This window comes from Vombatus ursinus, unplaced genomic scaffold (assembly GCF_900497805.2).
Source record: "Vombatus ursinus unplaced genomic scaffold, bare-nosed wombat genome assembly UNPS02014825.1, whole genome shotgun sequence".
In the NCBI taxonomy this organism is placed as follows: Eukaryota; Metazoa; Chordata; class Mammalia; order Diprotodontia; family Vombatidae; genus Vombatus; species Vombatus ursinus.
The window spans coordinates 8,060,657-8,080,455 of NW_020954603.1; the positions used below are offsets into that span (position 1 = coordinate 8,060,657).

At 57.9% G+C, this 19,799-nt stretch overlaps 1 protein-coding gene across 5 annotated transcripts in view; it reads right to left on the reverse strand.

Moving 5' to 3' along the window:
- PTPRF (protein tyrosine phosphatase, receptor type F) overlaps positions 1-19,799 on the reverse strand; it is a 102,014-nt gene that overhangs the window by 41,017 nt on the left and 41,198 nt on the right. For all 5 annotated transcript variants that reach the window (XM_027838100.1, XM_027838101.1, XM_027838099.1 and 2 more), the window contains exons 7-8: positions 10,002-10,112; positions 139-408 (exon numbers count right to left, since the gene is read on the reverse strand). In XM_027838100.1, the coding sequence (XP_027693901.1) occupies positions 139-408; positions 10,002-10,112 (381 nt within the window). The remainder of the gene's footprint in view (positions 1-138; positions 409-10,001; positions 10,113-19,799) is intronic.

Genomic DNA, 19,799 nt, shown 5'->3' on the forward strand with positions numbered 1-19,799 from the left:
CACACACACACACACACACACACACACACACACACACACACACACACGTCCAAGGAGAGGAAAGGTAGGCCCTAATCTCCCTCCCCTTCTCGCCCCATCCCATTCTGTCCCACTGCCCCCTGGCCCAGCCCGGCTGACCTTTGACAGTGATCTGGGCAGTGGCTTCAATCAGACCCAGGGAGGAGATAGCCACACAAGTGTAGTTGGCCGACTGAACGATGTTGGTGAGTTCCAGAACATTCCGGCCGACAGGCATCTCATCTTCCCGGGTGAGCTCCTCAGCTCCAGCCATCCACTTGACATAGGGCATGGGTGCACCCACTGCTACACAGGTTAGGTTCACGCTGCCCCCGGGCATCACCTCATGGTTACTTGGGGGGATGGAGAAACGGGGAGCCACCCGGCGCACTGCAGGAAGAGAGGGGCCCAAAAGACTTGTGGGCCAGGCTGGGAAAGGCCACACCCAGGCTGCCCCTCTTTCCCCCTGAATGCCCCTCATTGCCCCAGCAGCTGTGGGCCAACCTGTGCTCCCAAGGCAGCCTAAGCCTCCCGGCCCATTCCAAGTCATCTCCTCCTTGGGACCAGGCCTGGAGGGTCCTCCTCAGTTCTTGTGCTTAGAGGTTAGGAAGGGGTCCCTCATTTGGAGTGGTGGGGTCAATGGACCTCCATGTCCTGCAGGACCCACCCAGGGATTTGGAGTCAGGAGAGAAAGACCCCAAGATCTGAAGATCCCACTGAGTCCCACAGCTGGTAAGGAACAGAGCCAGGATCTGTGCCAACTGCCTCCCTAGGGCAAGAGAGAAGCCCTGCACAGGGACAATTCTGTAGCCTCATTCAAATGAACCAGGCGACTGGCCAGACGGAGGATACCTGCAGCTCCAGGGGTCCAATACCCTGACCAGGGGTGTGGGTCAAGAGGATATGCAGTGGGAAGGGAGGGAGGGGAAGGGGAGGGCAGGGCTGAATGGATCTTGGGGTACCCTGGGTGGGGACCCTGCATGAGTCCAGCCCACAGGCTGCAGGAAGTGATGGGAGCCATATGTCCACGGGAGAGGGCGGGCTCAATGGGCATGACGATGGGTTTAACGTGATGAAGGGGTGGTTCCAGGCATGGGGGGCACACCCTGAGCCTCTCAGGGAGCAGGGCTTAGGCTCAAAATCAGGAAAAGATTTCTTGGATCAAAGGTGTCCTGAGGTGCTCGGCCCAGGGACATGACCCTAACATTCCCCCCTCCCTGCCTCCAAAGCCAGTACGACACATGCCGCACCCTCGGCATGCAGAAGGTCTAGGCCAGACTGGCAGGACAGGGAGTAGCCAACAGGCACGGCCTTGACAATGGCTGAGCAAGTGGACTGGCAGGCAGGAGACAGGATCACAGCGCCACACTTAGCCTGGTCTGGAAGAAGCCATGCACAGGCACACAAGCAGGCATGCAGAGGGAACTCTCAGAGCTACAATGAAGGGCTGCCCCTCCCTGCCCTGGGTCCCAAATTCCAGGGCCTCCTGGCCCTGGGAACGGAAACGGGTCAGGCCCTACCTCCTACAGCATCCAAACCAATTCCCTTCCTGATCGAGACGGAGACCTGAGGCCTGGAGGCCTCAGCCCACAGCACCTCCCTCACTAGTGTGGATACCATACTGGCCTTCTCCCAGCTTATGCCTTTCAACCCAAGTGTTTGTTAAGCATCTGCTGTATACATGATTTACATCAGTAAGACCCTTGTCCTCAAGAAGCTTATATGTTCTATAGGATGATGGGAGACAGGATGGGGGGGAAGGATACTTATACATTTAAATAAATACAAAATCTATCTAAAGGAAGTGCTAATTACTAGATGACAGTGCTAATGACTGGGGAGGAGGGTACTGGAGGATGGTAGTCCAAGGTCAACTGATCCCCAGCCTGGCCACGACCTTGGCTTCCAGAAAGATTGTCTTCATCCTGGCAGCAAACACTATAGGTTTAGAGGAGGAACATGGAGAGAACCAGGTCAGACAGGCATGGGCCCTGACAGCAGGGGAGAACAAAGGGATTTGAACCCAGGCCTCCTCGCCTCTGAGCCCCGAACCAGCTGGTCAGGATCATCATGCATTGAGGAGGCCCCTCCGTGCCAGCCCTGTGCTGGCTTCTGGAGTCAAGAGAGGCTCTGAAAAGGACCCTAAAGGAAGTCAAAGATACTACTAGGCAGAGACAGCCTGGCATTTCATCTATGAGGAGCAGCTAGCTGGTCAGTCTGGCTTAACACTAGAGTACAAGACTAGAAAGATAGGCTCATGGAGTCCATTCCTTCTCCACTATAGTTGAACGGCCTTTCTTCCTTCTCTTCTAGCCCCCAGGACTCCTTGAGGACAGTTTATGACCAGTCTGGCCTAGCCCAGAGCCCAATTCATCTTAGAACCCAGCATATGGTGCCTAGCTTGGCCCAGAGCCCAGAATATGGTGCCCAGCTTGGCCTAGAGCCCATGTCAAGTCCTAGTTGGGAGGCAGAGGCAGTTCACAGGTTTGTTTGCCACTCTGCAGCCTTGTTCTGTGTGTACCCTGTCTGGGCCCAGACCACGCCTGTCCATCCCGGTGGACTCCTTCTTGGATGGTGCACTCATACCTGCCTCCTCAAGGCCGTGTGCACAGACCTGCCCATGTCTCTCCTCTCTCTCTTGGTAGACCTGGCTTGGCAGCCCTACATCTGGGTGCCCCAGTCTGATGTACTGACACCTGGTTCTCTATGGTCCTATGAGCCAAGTCTCTTTCCACTCCATGCCTCAGACTGGTCCCCAGGCCCGGAATGCCTTTCCCTTGATTCCTCAGCCCTCAGAGCTGTCCCCACGGAGGCAGTCAGTAAACTTCTGGACCTGAGAGGTCTGCCAGCAGAACTGGACAACCACGTGTCCAAAATGCCAGACAGGGAGACCTTGCTCTATATGGGTTGGACTGGGTGTTTCACTATTAATTTTTTTTTAAAGTGAGGCAATTGGGGTTAAGTGACTTGCCCAGAGTCAAATAGCTAGAAAGTATTATGTGTCTGAGGCCAGATTTGAACTCAGGTCCTCTTGACTTCAGGGCCGGTGCTCTATCCTCTGCGCCACCTAGCCACCCCAGGACTAGGTGTTTCTAACAGCCTTGCCAGCTCTGGAAACTGGGAATTCTCAGTGGGGACAGGGCCCTCCTGGGTCCCCTGCAGCTCTGCTGGGATCCTGAACTACCCTTTCCTTTGCAATGTTCACCTGGGCTGAGAGGAACCTGCAACGGAGAGAACGGTTTCCTGTCTCTGTAACTCCAGAAGCCAGCACAGGGCTGGCATGGAAGGGCCTCCTCAATGCATGATGATCCTGACCAGTTGGTTGGGGGCTCAGAGGCAAGGAGGCCTGGGTTCGAATCCCTTTGTTCTCCCCTGCTGTCAGGGCCCATGCCTGTCTGACCTGATTCTCTCCATGTTCCCCCTCTAAACCTATAATGTTTGCTGCCAGGATGAAGACAATCTTTCCGGAAGCCAAGGTCATGACCAGGCTGAGGATCAGTTTGACCTTGGAGTGCCTCCCAATGCTTAGCCCCCAGTAGAGGTCACCAAGGGCAGGGACATAGGAACAGGGCCGCCACAAACCCTATCCCCAGGCCCAGAATGAGGACGCCCCTGACGGCTGTGGCAGCCCCTTTCACACTGGGAAATGAGTATGAGGCTTTTCTGACCCTAAGCCTCAGTCTGTCTCCCTGATTCCCTCTCCCCACAGCTCTGGTGCTGAGTCCATCCTTTGTTCTGGGGTACCCCCAATCTATAAGGCTGGCTCTGCTTTTTCTGCTGGGAGGGTTACTCCCCACTAGGCTTGGCTGGGCTGTCCAGCAGGGCTAACTGATAGCCCCCAAGGGAGTCTGGCCTTCAGGATCTTCAGTTTCACTGATCCCCTCCTCCAGATGGCCTCCACCCCCTTCCCCTGGGCTCAGGCCCCATTGAGCTTCTCTGGTTCTCTCCTGCCACCCCCATGGGCCAAATCCCATCTGGAAACCTAGGACTCTCCAGGTCTGGCCCTGCTCTGGGCTCCAGGGGAGGCAGAGGAGGTGACCGTATTCTCATGGTGCCTTCCTGCACTCCTCTGTCTCTGTGCCTGCTTCCCGTCAGGGGCTGTTATCAGGCTGCTGGGTCCGGGCCGTGGTCCAGGCTCAGTGGCGGTCAGAGCCTAGGCCAGGCTGCCAAAGGCCTTTCACCTTCCTTGCTTCCACAGTGGCCTGGCCACTAAAGCAATCGCTCCCTAGCCAGGGCCTAGAAGAGGGGAGGGAAGAGGGCACCTGGCCTGGGAAAGCCAAGGTTCCCCCAGACTTCTCTACTCCCGACACTTCTCATGTGCGCTGCTGAGGCCTCAGACAATTTCCCAAATAGGGCCTTGCCGTTTTGGGATCAGATTTCAACTGTAACTTCTAAAGTCTAATTTCTGTGCTGACAACCCCCTATAAAGGGGAGGGGGGCTGGGGAGACATCAGCATTCACAGAGTGACAGGCTAATGGAGAGGGGTAGGGGTAGTCCGCCCTGCTGGCAATTTGCATTCACTCTCCGAAATTTCTGTGATGAAAATACCACAACATTAAGGCTGGGGGAGGGGAGGGATCTGCTGCCCCAGGACAAAATACCTCTGATAAATAACCTTGTAGAGGCTGTCACCACTGGCAAGCTAATTAAACTCCTGGGCTGAGCAAAGCCGGGAGACGTAAGATATAATTACCGGGGCCAAACAAACCCAAGGCAGCCCCCCAGTATTTAGAAACTCAGCTCTGCCGCCCACTGAGTATTTACACGTTGTCTCCAGCAGCTTCTGAGGCTGTCTGGGGGTGAGGCCAGGCCCAGAGCTCCTGCCTCCCTGCTGATGAGCGCTTTCTGAACTCTCTAAGCCCAGTCAGCAAAACAGAGTAAGTGAACAGCCCCAGGGCCCAGGAAGGGCTGGCCAGAGGCTCTCATCCTGAAATCTGAGCTGAGCGCGTAGCTCTCTCCCCCTCTCCCTTTCCTGGACAGGCTCCATCAAGCTTCAGCAACTCAATCCCCAGAGAACAGTGAGAAAAACCACCTAGCCCAAGGCCCAAGGGAAAGTGCCTTCCAGAGTCCAAGAGGAACAGATGGGGCTTGGAGGAAAAGACCGGGAGCTTGACCCCAAGATGAAGAGACCAGGTCCCTAGGGTGCCCTATGGCCGAGTTCTCAGGGACAGGAAGAAGCCAGCTTCCCAGGGGTGTGTGCACTTAGAAGAGTAGCCCTGAGGGTCTGCTGGGTAGGTGGCTAACTGCAGAGGGCTGCTGCTTCTCCCTGGGCCCTGGCTTCAACGATGGGGGCAGGGGCCAGCGGGCAGAGCCAGCCCAGCAAGCTATGTCCAGAGCCAGAGCTGGCTTGGTATTTTAACAAGAAGTTGACCTTATGAGGCCCAGCCCAGAGCATGCACAGTACCCAGCCCTTATCCAGGTGCATGCAGATGTCACGCATGAGTGAACATGTATGCACCTACACATATGGGCATGCGTAGGCAGAGGAGGTGCAGGATGGGAGGGCCTTCAGGCAACAGCAACATGCAGGGTGTGGGGGGGCAGGTGAGGAACTGACGGCCCCCACCAGCCCTCCCAATGAGCCTGGCCCAGCCGGCCTAGCTGATCCTCAGCCCCAGGCCAACAGGCAGAATTCAGGCAGGTGGTGGGCAGGTGGGCCTGGGGGCAGCTCAGGGGCCGGCCAGAAGGAGCACAGCCCCAAGAGCCAGGCCAGCCCGGCTCCCCTGTCCCTGCAGCCAAGTCCCATCTGACCTGCGGGGCTGTCGATGGAGAGATAAGAAGTGAAAGAGACCAACCTTCTCGCTGATCTGAGAGATGAGAGTTTGGGTTGATGGCAGAGTGCGATGAGGATGAAGAGGGAATAAAAAAAGACAAGGAGAAACACAGAGAGAGTAAAAACAGACCAAGCTTCAGCTGTCCACACACCACGAGACGAGACAGACGAGACGTCCTTCTGCCCCACCCCCGCCCCCACGGGCTCACGCACACGCACACACGGCTGGCCCGCGCCTCTCACACACAGACTGGAGACTCATGGAGAACGAGGTGGACACTCGCGGCAGGAGCTGGGAAGGGGGGCACCCGTGTGAGCATGACCAGAGTGGCAGCAATGAGGAGGGAGGGAGGGAGGAGGGGGCCCTTCCTAATGGGCCTTCCCTCCAAGTGGAAGGGCTGGACCCTGAGGCTGTCCCCCCATTCCTCTGTACCTGAGAACAAGCACTGAAGAAGAGTCCCCAGGGACCCTGGCCTGCCTCCCTCCGAGCCTGTGGGGCCCAAGCCTGGTGATGATGCCTAACTCCCCACCACCATCCCCAGGAGGGGAGTGTGGACAGCTCAGGCCCAGCCCCCTCCCTCCATGCCTGTGCAGGAGAAAAAGAGAGAGGTCATCATGCTCGACGTGGGCCCTGAGGGCTTCGGGGGCAGTGACCTCACCCCCGCTGTAACCAGATCCCAGTTAGGCCTGCCCAAGGGGAGGGAGGGCGTCAGGGAGGCGGCTGCAGGCACGGGGGAGACAGGAATGGGCAGACCTAGGCAGGCCCCGTCTGGAGGTGAAGTCTGACTCGGGGCCAGGGGATGGTGGAGAGGGCTGGCCCCGGAGGCCTCTAAGCCTGAACACGCTGACTTGAGTCAGAGAGAGCAGCCCAACTACCAGGAAGGCCCCAGGGCGGGTGAGTAGGATTCAGGAAAGGGCACCACAGACCCTACCCGTCTGTGTCCCAGGGCTCTGATCCCACAGCAGGGCCGAGGGCCCAGAGAAATAGGGGAGACCTTGCATGGCGGCAGGAGGCCAGCAGGTAAAATCAAGGCCAAGGTCCCTGCACCGTCATCCAGACCATAAGCCAACTGCCAGCACTGCTGAGTGTAAGCCTGGGAAGGAGGGACCCAGAGGGCTGGAGGGCCTCCTTGTTGGCCCCTCTGCTCTGTCTCCCAACTCCAGGCCTGTGCTAGGGCCATTCCCCAAGGCCTCCTTCCAGTCACGCTCTTCAGAGCCCCAGCTCCCTTCGGAAAGCCTTTCTTCAGAGGCCATCTCCTCCTTTTCCTGGGCTTGGCATTTGTCAGGCTCAGCCCCCTCCTCCTCCAATCCTTGTCTGCCTGTGCCCAGTAACCTGATGCCTGAGCCCTGAGACCCACTTCTGCCACAGTCCAGCCCCGGGGTGACAAGCAGGTCTGAGACGGGCAAGCCCCATGCCTGGAAAGCCTCTTCTACAAAGAAAGCAGGCAAGGACTAGGGGGCAACGGGGTGGCTCCCCCAGAAGTCCTGGACCCTAACTCAGCAATCTACCCATCGAGGAACAAGGTTTGAGCAGAATAGCTAAAGGAAGGCGGGCTTTGGGGGCTCCACTGAGCCAGACTCACCTCAACCCACCCCGACAAATGCTGACCCCACATCTCCTGCACACAGCACAAAGTCAAGGAGGATGAGACCAGGGAGAAAGTGGTGAGGAGGCCAAGGAGGGACAAAGGCCTGGGAGAAAAAAGGGGTGGAAAAGAGCCTCCCCAGATGACCAGAGTGGCTTTGCAGAGGGCACAAGGCGGGAGGGATGGCAAACACACAAGACGCTAAGTCAGCATCCAAAAGGCTCCTGACAGACTGCGGAGACGGGCTGACTCGAAGATCAAATTCACCAGGGACGAAGACAAAAAAGCAACCTCCTAAGCACAGGGTAGGGGTTAGACACCAGCTTGTCTGACAAAGATCAGGAGGCTCCAGTGGGCCGCAAACTCAGTCAGTCAACAGTGTGACTGATGAGGCAGCCGAAAAAGCTTATCTGAGTGGCTCTGGGTGCCAAGGTTCATGAGCAAGGACACGGATCTTCAAGTGGGAGAGTGTCCTAAGGAAGGCAGCCAGGCAGGAAGAGAGCCTGGAGTCTGCATCTTGGGAGAAGCAGATGAAGGAAGCAATTTCGGGCGCCATGTCTTCAAGTACATAAAGGACTATCCTATGGCAGAGGGACTCACTGTGGTCTGCTTGGCCCCAGAGGGCAGAACCAGGAGCGAGAGTGGGCTGGGGCTGCCTCGCAGGTAGTGAGCTCCCCACTGCTAGAGGCCTTCACACAGAGACTGGTGGGATGCTACAGTGGACATTCCTTTCAGACGCAGGTTGCACTGGATGCTAATAAAATCTTGACTCCTGAGATTCTGATTTGGCCTTGGTCTCTCACTCTTGAGACCCCGTGATTCTGGGCTTTGCAGGGGAGGGGAGGATTGCAGCTGGCAGCCACAGAGACACAACAGTGTGAGTCATGTCTCTGAGACCCCAAAGCTAGGACAAGTTACCCCTGGGGAAGTGGCCTGGCATGACCTGGAGGCAGATGATTACAGAGGGCCTTGAATGCCAGGCTCATGAGCCTGGACTTTACTCAGTATGCAAGGGGGGGCATGATGAAGACTCCCATGCCGCTCTAAGATGCAGCTCCAAGGTGAGCTCCGTCCCCAGGCAAGCATGGCTGACAGGCACACACGCCCAGGTTGGGCCCCTTCGAGGAGAAAGACGAAGTGAAACTCTCCAAGGATGGGGAGGAACAAGACAGATGAAGAGCTGAGAGGCAGAGTGCAGTGGGCTAGTAAGTGGTGAGTTCCTCATCCTTGCAGGTGTTCAAGCAGAGACTGGATGCCCACTTGTTGGGGACACGGCAGGCACAGGTAGGAAGGAAGCACTCTGGGATGCTGGGAAAGGTGCCCCTCTGGTGGGAGGGGGGCAGACCTTGTCCCTTTCATAGCTTCCTTCCTGTGACTGGAGTGGCCTGGTACTGCCACTCATCCTCTGACCACAGCACAGCGCCCGAGCCCCTTTGTCCCTACTCCGCTGAGCGGCGAGGGGGCAGGGACGGGGGAGAGGCGAGCCACTCCCAGCCCACCTGCCAAGACATCTCTGTAGCAGAAGCCACAGCAGAGAGACGCATGACTATCGGTCCAAGGTGAGTCACAAGAGGAATGAGGCGACCCTCAAGCAGATGCTGGTGCTGGAGGCGCTGCTAAGGCAGGCACAGGCCCTGCCCGCAGGGAGCTCTGACTCCAATGGGAGACGTGATACTCTCCACAACACAGTTCAATGGGAGGACTCTGAATGCCAAGATGAGCATCCCAGATTTGCTCCTGGAGGTGACAGGAAGCCCCTGGACTTTATTGAGTGTGGGGTAACAAGGCTGGACCCGAGCTTTTCAAAAATTCCTTTGGGGGCTGAGTGGAGGCTGGCCTGCAGGCAGCTCGTGCAATGGCCCAGGTGAGGAGGGTCTGCAGGGGGTGGCAGCGTCAGAGAAGAGAAGGGAGTGTATTTGAGAGAGGCTGCAGGGTGAGAGAGATTGAGGAGACCAGGATGGTGGTCACCGGTCAGTGACCAGGATGGTGAGCTATCTGGGGCAGGCTGTGGCTGAGACACCAAGCAGACCGCTGGCCCTCGACACGGGGGCCCTGGGCAGAGAGACCATCTCGCCCGTGGCAGGTACTTGTGTTTGTCATCGTTTCTGAACACAGTCCTGGGGGACCTGCTTACTAAACGTTTGTTGACTGAGCTTGGTCTGGAAGCAGGAGTTAAGTATCTTCCCAGGCAGAGAACACTTTGGGGAGTAGGGACTGATGGGTGCACCACCCAGGGGAGGCCTGGGGAGTGGCCACAAAGCAGGGTGTGGTAAGGAGACCCGAGCACTGGGCCACTTGGACCTGGGTCCCACTTCAGATCACACTCCGGGGAGTATCCTTGCCTTGAATCCTGCCCACGCTGACTGCACAGAAGGCAGCTCCCAAGTGCCCCAGCCTTGAGCAGGGGATGATCCTGCCCACCCCGAGGCCCATCCAGGCCACACTCACGCACCCGAGCCCCGAGGGGCAGAAACACACGTGTGAGGGACAAGGAATGACCAAGAGATGGGGGCTTGAGGCCACGGCACCACCTCTCCAGCCCAGAGGGCACAGCTGCATCAGAGGAGGGGGAATCACGGCAGGCCATCAGAGTCCTCCGCCAGGGCCCGCCTAGGCTCCTTACCTCGCACATAGAGATTCGCGGGGGCTGAATAGCGTGTGCCTGCAGAGTTGGTCGCCACACACTCGTACTTGCCCTGGTCTGACTCCTCGCTGTTTTCGATCTGCAGAGCTCCTGTGTTCAGAGAAAAGACAGGGCAGGGTGTGAGAATCACCTGGGCAGGGCTGGGAGCATCGCAGGAGTGGAGCAGGTGTAGCCTACCCCTGAGGTCACTACACACCATCCATGGAGCCTAGGCCTGGGCGGCCCCTGGATCCTGACGGCTGCCCAACCTGGCGGGGAGGCAAACCGAGCGACTTCCAAGCTCCTCTGAGACGGCGGGGCTGGAGAGAGGAGTCACTGCCCTGCATTAGCGGGCTTCAAATCCTACCTCTGATCCTAACTAGTTGTGTGACCCTGGGCAGTCCCTTCCTGTCCCTGAGCCTCAGGTCCAACCTCAGGATCTGGGTGCTACTGCTGACTAAGGGCCAGCATGCATCCCGAGCCCCCCGGGAAGAGCGCAGGGGCTGGCAGGACCAACCCCACGGAGACAAGGGCAGTGGGCTGGGCTGAGGACCACCAGAGGAGATGAGTGGCCTGGGGCCCCCGCTGCACCCCTGCCCCTCAGGGAGAGGAGAGAGGAGGGAACAGGGGGCCTGGGAGGGCCAGGCTTTGTTCACTCTCCTAGGCCCCTGCTCCCCCAGCACCCGTCCTCTTCGACCTCAGCAGCGACTAATGGGCTTCGACCATGACCCCCTACATAATTCAGGAGGCCAAATGGAGGCTCTAGTTTGAATCTGGGTCTCCTGGGAAGGGCAGGGCAGAGCTAGGGAGGGGGAGAAATGAACTCGATCACTGCTCTCATGCAATAAAGATGACATGATGGTCTGGCTCTGGGGCTCTGCAGTTGGGGGGAGGGGGAGCCCACAGATGCCCAGGAAAAGAAAGAAGGCAGCTCCTGCCACCTCCACCCCCTACCTCCAAGGCACAGCACTTGGCTGCTCCTTCCCCTTGAACCCCGGGCCCCCAGAGGCAACGAGGAACTCCCCAGGCCGGCGACCTGCCGCTTACCTCAGGGGGAGGAAAAGGGCTGTGAGAGGCAGTCGGGCCTGGCCAGCTCCCTTGGGACAGAAGCCCAAGTGTCAGGGAGCCACAGGGAGGACCGAGGCAGGCCAGCTAGCCTGGAGAAGCAGGGGGGAGGATGAGAGGGAAGAGGAAGCAGAGATGAGGATGAAGAAGAGCAGAGATATTCCAGAACGGCAGGGGCCACATCAGCACCCCCGCCTCAACAACGATGCCTCTGCTTGGAGACCCCCAGCACATGCAGCTACCATGTCCCAGGGAAGTCCGCACCCCTCCAGGACAGCTGATGGTAAGGACGTCAACCTGCCTAGCCATAACCTCCCCCTGCAGTTCCTGGGCTGCGGCTGCTGCCAGGGGACAGGGGCGGGGTGGGGATTCCTGGTGTCAATGCAGTTCCCCACTCAGCAGTCGATATCCTGTAGAAGCTTTATCAGAGTCCTTGGCACCCTCCACACTGTGACAGCCTGGGGGGACAAAGCCCAGTGCTTCTGCCTCCTCCATCGATGGCTTCCTCCTGCCCAGGGGAGACTCTTGGTGCGCAGATGTTGAGGCCACAGGGATTCCTGCTGGCTCGGGAAGAGACCTTCCTCTTGTGATCCTCTAGGCCTGACGGGAGACCTGCTTCCTACATTTCGACCCCAGCTGGGGCTCGCCTTGCTTTGTTTTCCCTTCAAAGCTCTTCAGACCTAGAACCCGTCCTGGTTCTAGGTTTGTCAGTATCAGTTGTCCAGAAACCTCAGCCCTGCTCTGGTCCAGGTCACCCTGCCTGCCTCGGGGATGCCTTCCTTTTTTTTTTAAAAAAAAAATTAGTATTTTATTTTCCCCCAATTGCACATAAAAACAATTTTCAAAATTTGCTTTTAAAATTGAGTTTCCAATTCTCTCTCCTTCCCCACCCCCTCACTGAGAAGGCAATCTGATATAGGTTGTACATGCATAGTCATGCAAAACATATTTCCATGTTAGTCATATTGTAAAAGAAAACACAGACTGAACTAAAAAAAAAAACAAACAAGCAAAATAAAGAAAGTTACAAAAGTCTGCTTCGATCTGCATTCAGGCTCCACCAATTCTTTCTCTGAAAACAGACAACACCTTCTACCAGAAGTCCTTCAGAATCGTCTTGGATCCTGGCATTGCTGAGAACAGCTAAGTTATTCACAGTAGATCATCACACAATGTTGCTGTTACTGTGTACAACATTCTCCTGGTTCTGCTCACTTCACTTTGCATCAGTTCATGTAAGTCGTTTCAGGTTTTTGAGAGCATCCTGCTCGTCATTTCTTACGACACAATCGTATTCCATCACAGTCACATATAACAGTTTGCTCAGTCATTCTTGAGGATGCCTTCCTACAAAATCATCTCTCCTCATATGAACCCATGGGTGCTAGGAAGGCAGAGGCAGCCGGGGTCCTCGCACCCACCTCTGCGTCTAAGCCTCTCCAAGTGCTGGGTCTGTTCTTGCAGGGCCTGACCAGTTGTTTCTTCATCTTCATCCTCCAGAACCGCTTCCCTTGCTGCCCCCTCCCCCATCCTGCCCCAACGTCATCTTCACTGCTGTCACCAGTTCTGGGACCATGAGGGGGAAGAGAGAAGTGGGGCAGGTGGAGAGGAGATGGGGATCCAGGGATGGCATCCTCATCCACCTACTGAAAATGTTCAATCCAAATGGAAATGGAGCTGGGGGATGGACTGCCAGAGGACAGACAGCCCTTCTGAGCATTCCGCCCCGGCTCCTCCCCACCAAAGCCTGCTGGGACTTTCACTAAACACAGGACAGGCTTGTTGGTGTGTGGTCTTGCCCATTCGACTGGGAGCTTCTTGAGGGCAGGGATGGCGTCCTTCCTTCTTAGTACCTGGACCACGGTAAACACTGACTACATGTCTGCTGACTGACACAAGGGATGCCAGGAGCAAGGAGGGAAGGCTGGATGGAGGCCAGAATGTCCTCCCTGGGTGGGACAGATTGCCTCTGGAGGTGGTGAGCTGCCCCCAGCCTGGGGTAGTTTCAAGCAAAGGCTGACTGGCTGCTGTCACAAGGATTCCTTCTCAGGTCTCTATCAGACCAGAAGCCACTGATTTCCATTCAGCCCCACTCCCCCAGGCCACCTCCATCTCAGAGAGGAGGCTGGGGTTGTGGAGTCCTACAGGCAGGCTCCCTGCTAACTTTGCCACAGGCGCTCCTAGGCCATCTCCCTGGCCCTGCATTAAGGCGCTTGAAAGGTATGGTTGGTTTGGACTGAAAAGGACTGTTTCTTTCCCTGGCTGGGCAAAGTTGCTGGTGTCCTCACAGTGCTTACAAGTGACAAGAACGTCCAGGGACTGGAGGGGGGAGGAAGGAGAGAGAGCCCCGGCCTGGGATATCCGTGGGGTGGGGAACCCGACTTCCCCAGAGAGGCCCCAAGCACAGCTCCTAGGAGAGGGGGCACTTGGGGCACCACCTGGTTTGCCTTGTGTCCCCGGAGCTTCCCATTACAAGAGCACTTAGACTCCAAGACACTACCCCAAAGTAGCGTGGCACTGACCCGGGAATCCAGGAAGGCGTCCCGGCTTTGGAAGACAGGAAGGAGACCAGACAGGGATGGAGGGCACCTTAGGCACAGGGTGCCAGAACAAAGGCAAATAGGAGAAGACCAGGCACTTCACCCTTGGCAACAGGAGACAACAGAAGACGTGTGAGCACAAGTCACATCATCAGGGCATGACCAGAGGACAGGAAGAATGGCCTGCGTGAAGCCGAGGGAGCCATTCAGTAACAAACTGGGATAGAAGAGGGGCCAGAGGACCCAGAAAAACCCTGAAGGGGACAATGAGGCAGAGAGAAGCAGAACAGGAAAAAGAACTAGCTTGGGTTGGGGAACATGGCAATTGGCTGGGTTTCCAGGAGAGAGGTCAGGGCTGGACCCCTAGACTAGGGGAGACCTCCCCATGGGGGTGCTCTTGGTTAAGGAGAATGCCAAAGGAGGAAAGCAGAAGCCAGACCTTCGAGTGCCCCTACAACAGGGTTTGTGATGAGGATTCGCAATCCAAGGAGGAGCCCAGATGGAACTAAGGAGGCCGTGTCCCCAGGTAGAAGCAGCATTGCCAGCATCAACAACAGCACAGAGCAGAGGATGAGGCCTGAGATAAGCCCAGTGGACTTCAGAGACCCCAGACAGGGCAGTTTAAGTTGGGGGCAATGGCCACTAGGGGGCACCACAGTGCACAGAATTAAAATCCAGTTCAGATACGCCCCAGCTGTGTGACCCTGGGCAAGTCACTTAACCTCAGTTTCTCCAACTGTAAAACAGAAATAATAATAGTACCTATCTCACAAGGCTGTTGTGAGGAACAAATGAGATAATATTTGCAAAGCGCTTAGCGGAGTGCCTGGCACACAGTAGGTCTCAATAAAAGCTTGTTTCCTTCCTTCCTTCCTTGCCTGTGGGCTCTCCCTTCCCCCTTCCCAGCCCATAGGGCGCCTCTTCCTGCTCCAGTTCCTTCAACTCATCCTCCGCTGCCAAGAATTTCTGAACCCAAATACAAGACTCTCCATGGACCTCGACCTCACTTGTGCTGATTGGATCCAGCCCCAGGCTCTGGTCTGACAAGATCTTTGGGATCCTGACCCTCGCGCACTGTTAGCCAGGCCACCCTGCACACAACTGGGACCCATGGTCAAGATGAGGATTGAAAGAAAGGTTTGTGGGAGATGGTCCAGAGTAGGCAGGGACCCCAGGAGCCCACTCCAAGGGCCCAGGGCCTGGGGGCGAAGGGCTGGTGCTTGAGGGAGCAGGGCTGTGAGGACTCTGTATCTGCCTCCCCAGCTGCCTTCAGTCCTGGCCCAGCTCCTCACGCCAGGCCTCCATCCCCCCCCGAAACACACCATAATACACTGCGGTCCTCACTTCAGCCTGCGGGCCCTGGGCCGGCAGCCTTCCCTCCTCCTGCTGGGCACCACAGCTGACTTACCGTACCAGCAGGCACTCTGGGCAGGTCGAGGCTCAGACCAGTACAGGCAGGGGCAAAGGGGCTGCTGAGGCTCTGGAGGGGCAGGCCAGCACAGACACACCAATCCCTCCCTCCTTCCCCATGACATGGACAATGAACTGTGGGACAGAAATGTGGTGTTCCAGGTGGGGAGTGGGATGGGGACAGCTGAGCTGGGATGACAAGTGTGGACATTCCACCTGGGGCTGACGGCTCCAGCCACCAGTTACTGGGGGTCACGAGCCCAGCCCCCAACAGGCCAGGCCCCGGACTCCTCGTCTCTCGGCAGACAAACCCAGCCCCACAGAATGATGTTCACTCAAGTGCGGTGGGCGGGCAGAGGCCTGGGGCCAGGCAGCCTGTTAAGGCCAGGGTCAGCTTGACAGGGGTGGGAGGTCTGCACCTGGGGGACAGAGGGAAGGGCAAGTCCTGGGAAAGGCTTAACTGAGCCCCCTCGACCTTGTCCAGGCTAGAACTAAGGACAGTCATCAGGGCTCCGCCAATCACTCTCCTAGCCATGGGACCCTGGGCAGCTCCTTTTCCCTACCTGGCCTCCTCTTTGGGGAATGGGGCAATACCGCTGTGTCAGCTGCCTCCCCTGGGGGCTGCAGGATGGGCTAGCCTTGGAGCCTGCGAGGGTCCCTTTTGCGGGCTTGGCTCACCGAACTGCCAGCCCAGTCCTCTGCCTCCGTCGCTGGCCTGGCTGGTCTAACCCGAACCCCCCCGACCCTTTGGCTATTCATACTTGCAGTGGGGGAGTCCACAGGAGTTAGGCGGCAGGAAGAAGTTAACACAAATGGGTGAGTGAGTGTAGACCCGGGGCCGCAGCAGACGCCGGGGATGAAGTGGACAGTAAATGGAGTGACACACAGGCGAGGCGGCGTGGCGTGGGGGGCGTGGCATGGCGTGGCGTGGCATGGCACAGGGGCCACAGTCCGCACTCTTACCTCTGATCGGTGAGCCCCCTGGCCAGGTTATGTGGATGCAAATAAGATCAGAGAGAAGCGTTAGTACAGAGAGGAACCAGGGTCACTGAGGCAGGAGCAAGCCCCGGCCCCTCAAAAAGGCAGTCGGACAAAAGGTGGCCTGGGCAAGGCTGGCACCATAGTGGGAAGGGCGGGGGGGGTGAGGGCACAGGATGCCGGGGAGGAGGATGGCCTCAGCCTTGCACTACCCTCTCCAGCCTTCCTCCCACCAGAACTGACTGTGATCTACTCAGCCTTTCACCGCTGCTGACCCCACCGCAGCTTCCCACATCACAGACGTGCCCACGGCAGACAGAGAGAGAGAGAGAGAGAGAAGGGGGTGGGGAGAGACAGAGGGAGAGAAAGGGGGAGAGGGAGAGAGGAGAAGGAGGCAGGTGCTGCTCAGAGCCCCAGGGGAGGCTGGGATGGGGCTCCCTGCCCCAAGTTTGCTGGTCCCCTGCTCCCTTGCTCCCTGGAGGGGTATGTATGGGTGAAGATTCACAGCGACTGAGTGACTGACATGAGGTATTGGTTTAAGTTCCTTCAAAGATCGACTTGAGGGTTTCTTTTTAATGAGCTATATAAAACACAACCAAGGGGCGGGGGTGGGAGGGTTTGGGACGGAGAAGGAAGCAAGAACGGGGTTCGGGCTGCAGCTCTTCCACTAACGGCTCCGTGGCCCAGGGCGGGTCCCTGAACCTTGCTGGGCATGCTCCTACCATCCATGCCCCGGGGCTCTCTTGGGGTCACATCTCCTGCAGCCCCTTTTTAGGATCCAGGTGAAAGGGGGCTCCTAAGAAAGTTCCAAACAGGCCTCCCACTCCCCACCCCCAGCCACTGTCCTAGCTCCTGAGAAGCCAAGGTAAGCCCTGGCTGGCCAGGTCTACAGTACAGGAGGGGGAGTCGCCAAGAAGAAGCACCTGCTGCAGAGACTGCAGACAAGATCCCATGGAACACGGAGGCAATGCCAGCGATGGGGGCTGACCTGGGGTCCTCTGTGGCCACCTGCCCTGCAACAGGGCAAAGACAGACACAGCCTATAAAGGAGACACCCAGGGGACAGAAGGGCCCAACCACTGGAGAGAAGGGGGGCATCAGAGACTGTTTCAGGCTGGAAGGCAGCACTTCCCGACAATGCAAATTTTTCTACAGAGGCCTGGGCTGCCCTGGAAGGTGGTGAGCTCCCTGTTGTTGAAAGTCTCCAAACACAGGCTGGATGGCAGGAAGGACTTCCTGACAGTCCGAGGTGTCCCACAGTGGCCTGAGCTGCCCTCCATCGTTGAAGGTTCCCAAACATAAGACTGGCTGGTCACTTTTGCACAAAGGCAGATTCGTTCTGACTAGATGCCTCAGAGGACTCTTCCGACTCTGAAATTCTACAATTCTGGACATGTGGCAGAGGCAGTGCGGCGCAGTGAAGAGCACCCCGCATTTGCAGTGAGAAGGCCTGAGTTCAAATTCTGGCTGGACCGCTGGATCCCATTGTGACCTTGAGCAAATTCCTTGCACTCTCTGGGCCTCGGTTCCTGTGAACGGCCACAGCCACTTCTGCTTTGCTTCCTGGGCTCTGATGATCCCAGGGTGGGAAGGGGCAGGGGCCAGGTAGGACCGAAGACCTAGGGGTACAGGGCCTGACTGGGGCCTCATCATTCCTGTCCTCCTGCCACTGGGATGGCTGCACAAATCCCGGGCCTGGAAACCCTCCCTAGGCACCAAGAGACTGGAGGGGGTGGCAAAGTGGAAAGAGCTGGGCAGCTAAAGTCAAAGGCCTGGTTGTGAACCTGGGGTCTGCTGAATACTAGCTGTGAGCTTGGACTAGATGGACCATCTGGGGCCTAAGAGCCCCCGCCGTCCTCCAGCTCCCCTTGGCTACTCCTGGGCCAAGACAGCCGGGGAACCCAGAGGGAAGACAGCCTAGACTCTGTAGCCAGCTGAGGCTCAGTGTAAAGATCAGCAGGCCCAGACTCACTGACCACAGCCAAAGTCAGAGCCCACTGGGAAGGCTGAAGCAGCCCTGAATGAGGGCGGCTGGGCTGGGGAAGGCCCCTGAGGATGGGAGGGGGGAAGTGCTGAGGGAGAGAAGGCCCAGGGTAGCCGAGTGTCTGAAGGGTGATCTGCTTGGCCTCAGAGGGCAGAACAGGGCATGGGGGTGGCGACGAGGCCAATTTGGGCGGGACGGCAGGAATGAGAGCCGGCCCAGGGCGGGAGGGGGCTGCCTCGTCAGTGTGTGAGCTCCCCATCACTGGTGTTCTGTGAGCCCTTGGGGACGTCACAGGACACCACACGTGGGGCTCGGAGTGAGTACAGAGGGTGGTCGGTCTCTCCAGCGGTCGGCGGGGCCTGGCCAGGCAGCACACACAAACCCAAGCGATGTGCACGCACCTCCACATCCACAGGCTTTATCGCGGGTGCCTTAATTAACTGCATTACAGCTGCCTCCATCTTGTTGAGTTTTAATTAAATTAAATGAGCAGATTCCTTCCCTGAGGCCCAGACAGTGGCTGGCGCGTAGTCCCAGCTGGTCTCCTCCCCCCTCCGGCAGCCTCAGGGGCCTGGTCTGCCTCCACGACCCTCCACGGAAGGAGGGAAAGCACGTACCCCACCTAGCCCCCTTCGCAGGGTGAGAGGACCAAGTGAGCCCCGCTCCCCAGCGAGGGGGGCCCCTGAGGCTTGCAGTCCTGGTCAGCGCCTGCCCACATGGAGCTGCCGGAAGGTCGGACAACAGCTGCCGCTCCTCAGCCCTTCCCAGAATGATGAGAATGTCCTCTGGGATAGGGAGGCCTGCTCTGAGGAGCCGGGCCCAGAGACGCCGGCCATGGGGGCCTTCAAGCCCCTGCACACATAGTGGAGACAGGAAAAGAGATGGAGCCCTTATGCAGCAAGGATGGTGGGGCCTCCTGAGTCCCCTTCCTCCAGGCTGGCCCCCAGGATCCGCAGCCCTTTGTCTCTCTTCCTCTCGGGTACCAGAGTGGCAGCAGTCATAGCCCCTGATGGGCTGGGGGAGCGTGGAGGCAATCCTGGACACTTGTTCCAAGACCTCTGATCACTCGAGGCTGATGCTGCTCCTGCCCTGGTCTGGCCAGGACACACAGGGCTACAGAAGGGGCTGCCTAGGCCGCTCCTGGCTTGGCCACATGGGGAAAGCCAGGGAACTGCAACGCTTCTCTCGGCCCAGGTGGGTGGTCCAATGGTTCTGCTGCCTCACTCCTCAAAGCTGCAGGGGGCAGCGCTCCACAGGGCTCCGACTTGGCCACTGGGTGGAGGGGAGGCTCTGACGCTACTCCACGCTTCCTCTGGCCCAACGTACCCTGTGGGCCTGTGGGGCATGGATGTGGCAGGTCACCCTCTTCCTCACTTCCTCCACTGAGACCACAGTATCACAAGGGAGCAGACAGACTCAGCCCAGGGACAGAGGCTCTGGGCTCAGAGAAGAAAGGGACACTTGGGTCCAGGATGGTGGGGGAAGGGTAGCACCCGATGTGTGTTCTCATAAACAAGAAAGATGAAACAAGGCTGGCTCTGTGGCCCACTCCAGGACCACCAGCCAGTCCTGCGGTGAGTGCCCATGGCACCCAGGCAGCGTGACCCCTGCCCGTGGACACGGCGTGGTCCTGGCGTGGTATGGGGAGCTCTTGAGGTCCCAGGCCAGCTTTGGGTTTTAGAACTAAGTGGGGCCTGGGCTCCTTCCAAAGGATGGCCCAGCACCTCACCTCCAGCCGGGGGGCACAGAGACACTCGTTGGCCCCACCCAGCCTGTCACTGTCCTTTCTGGTGTGGGTTTCTACCCAGGAGTAAGGTGAGG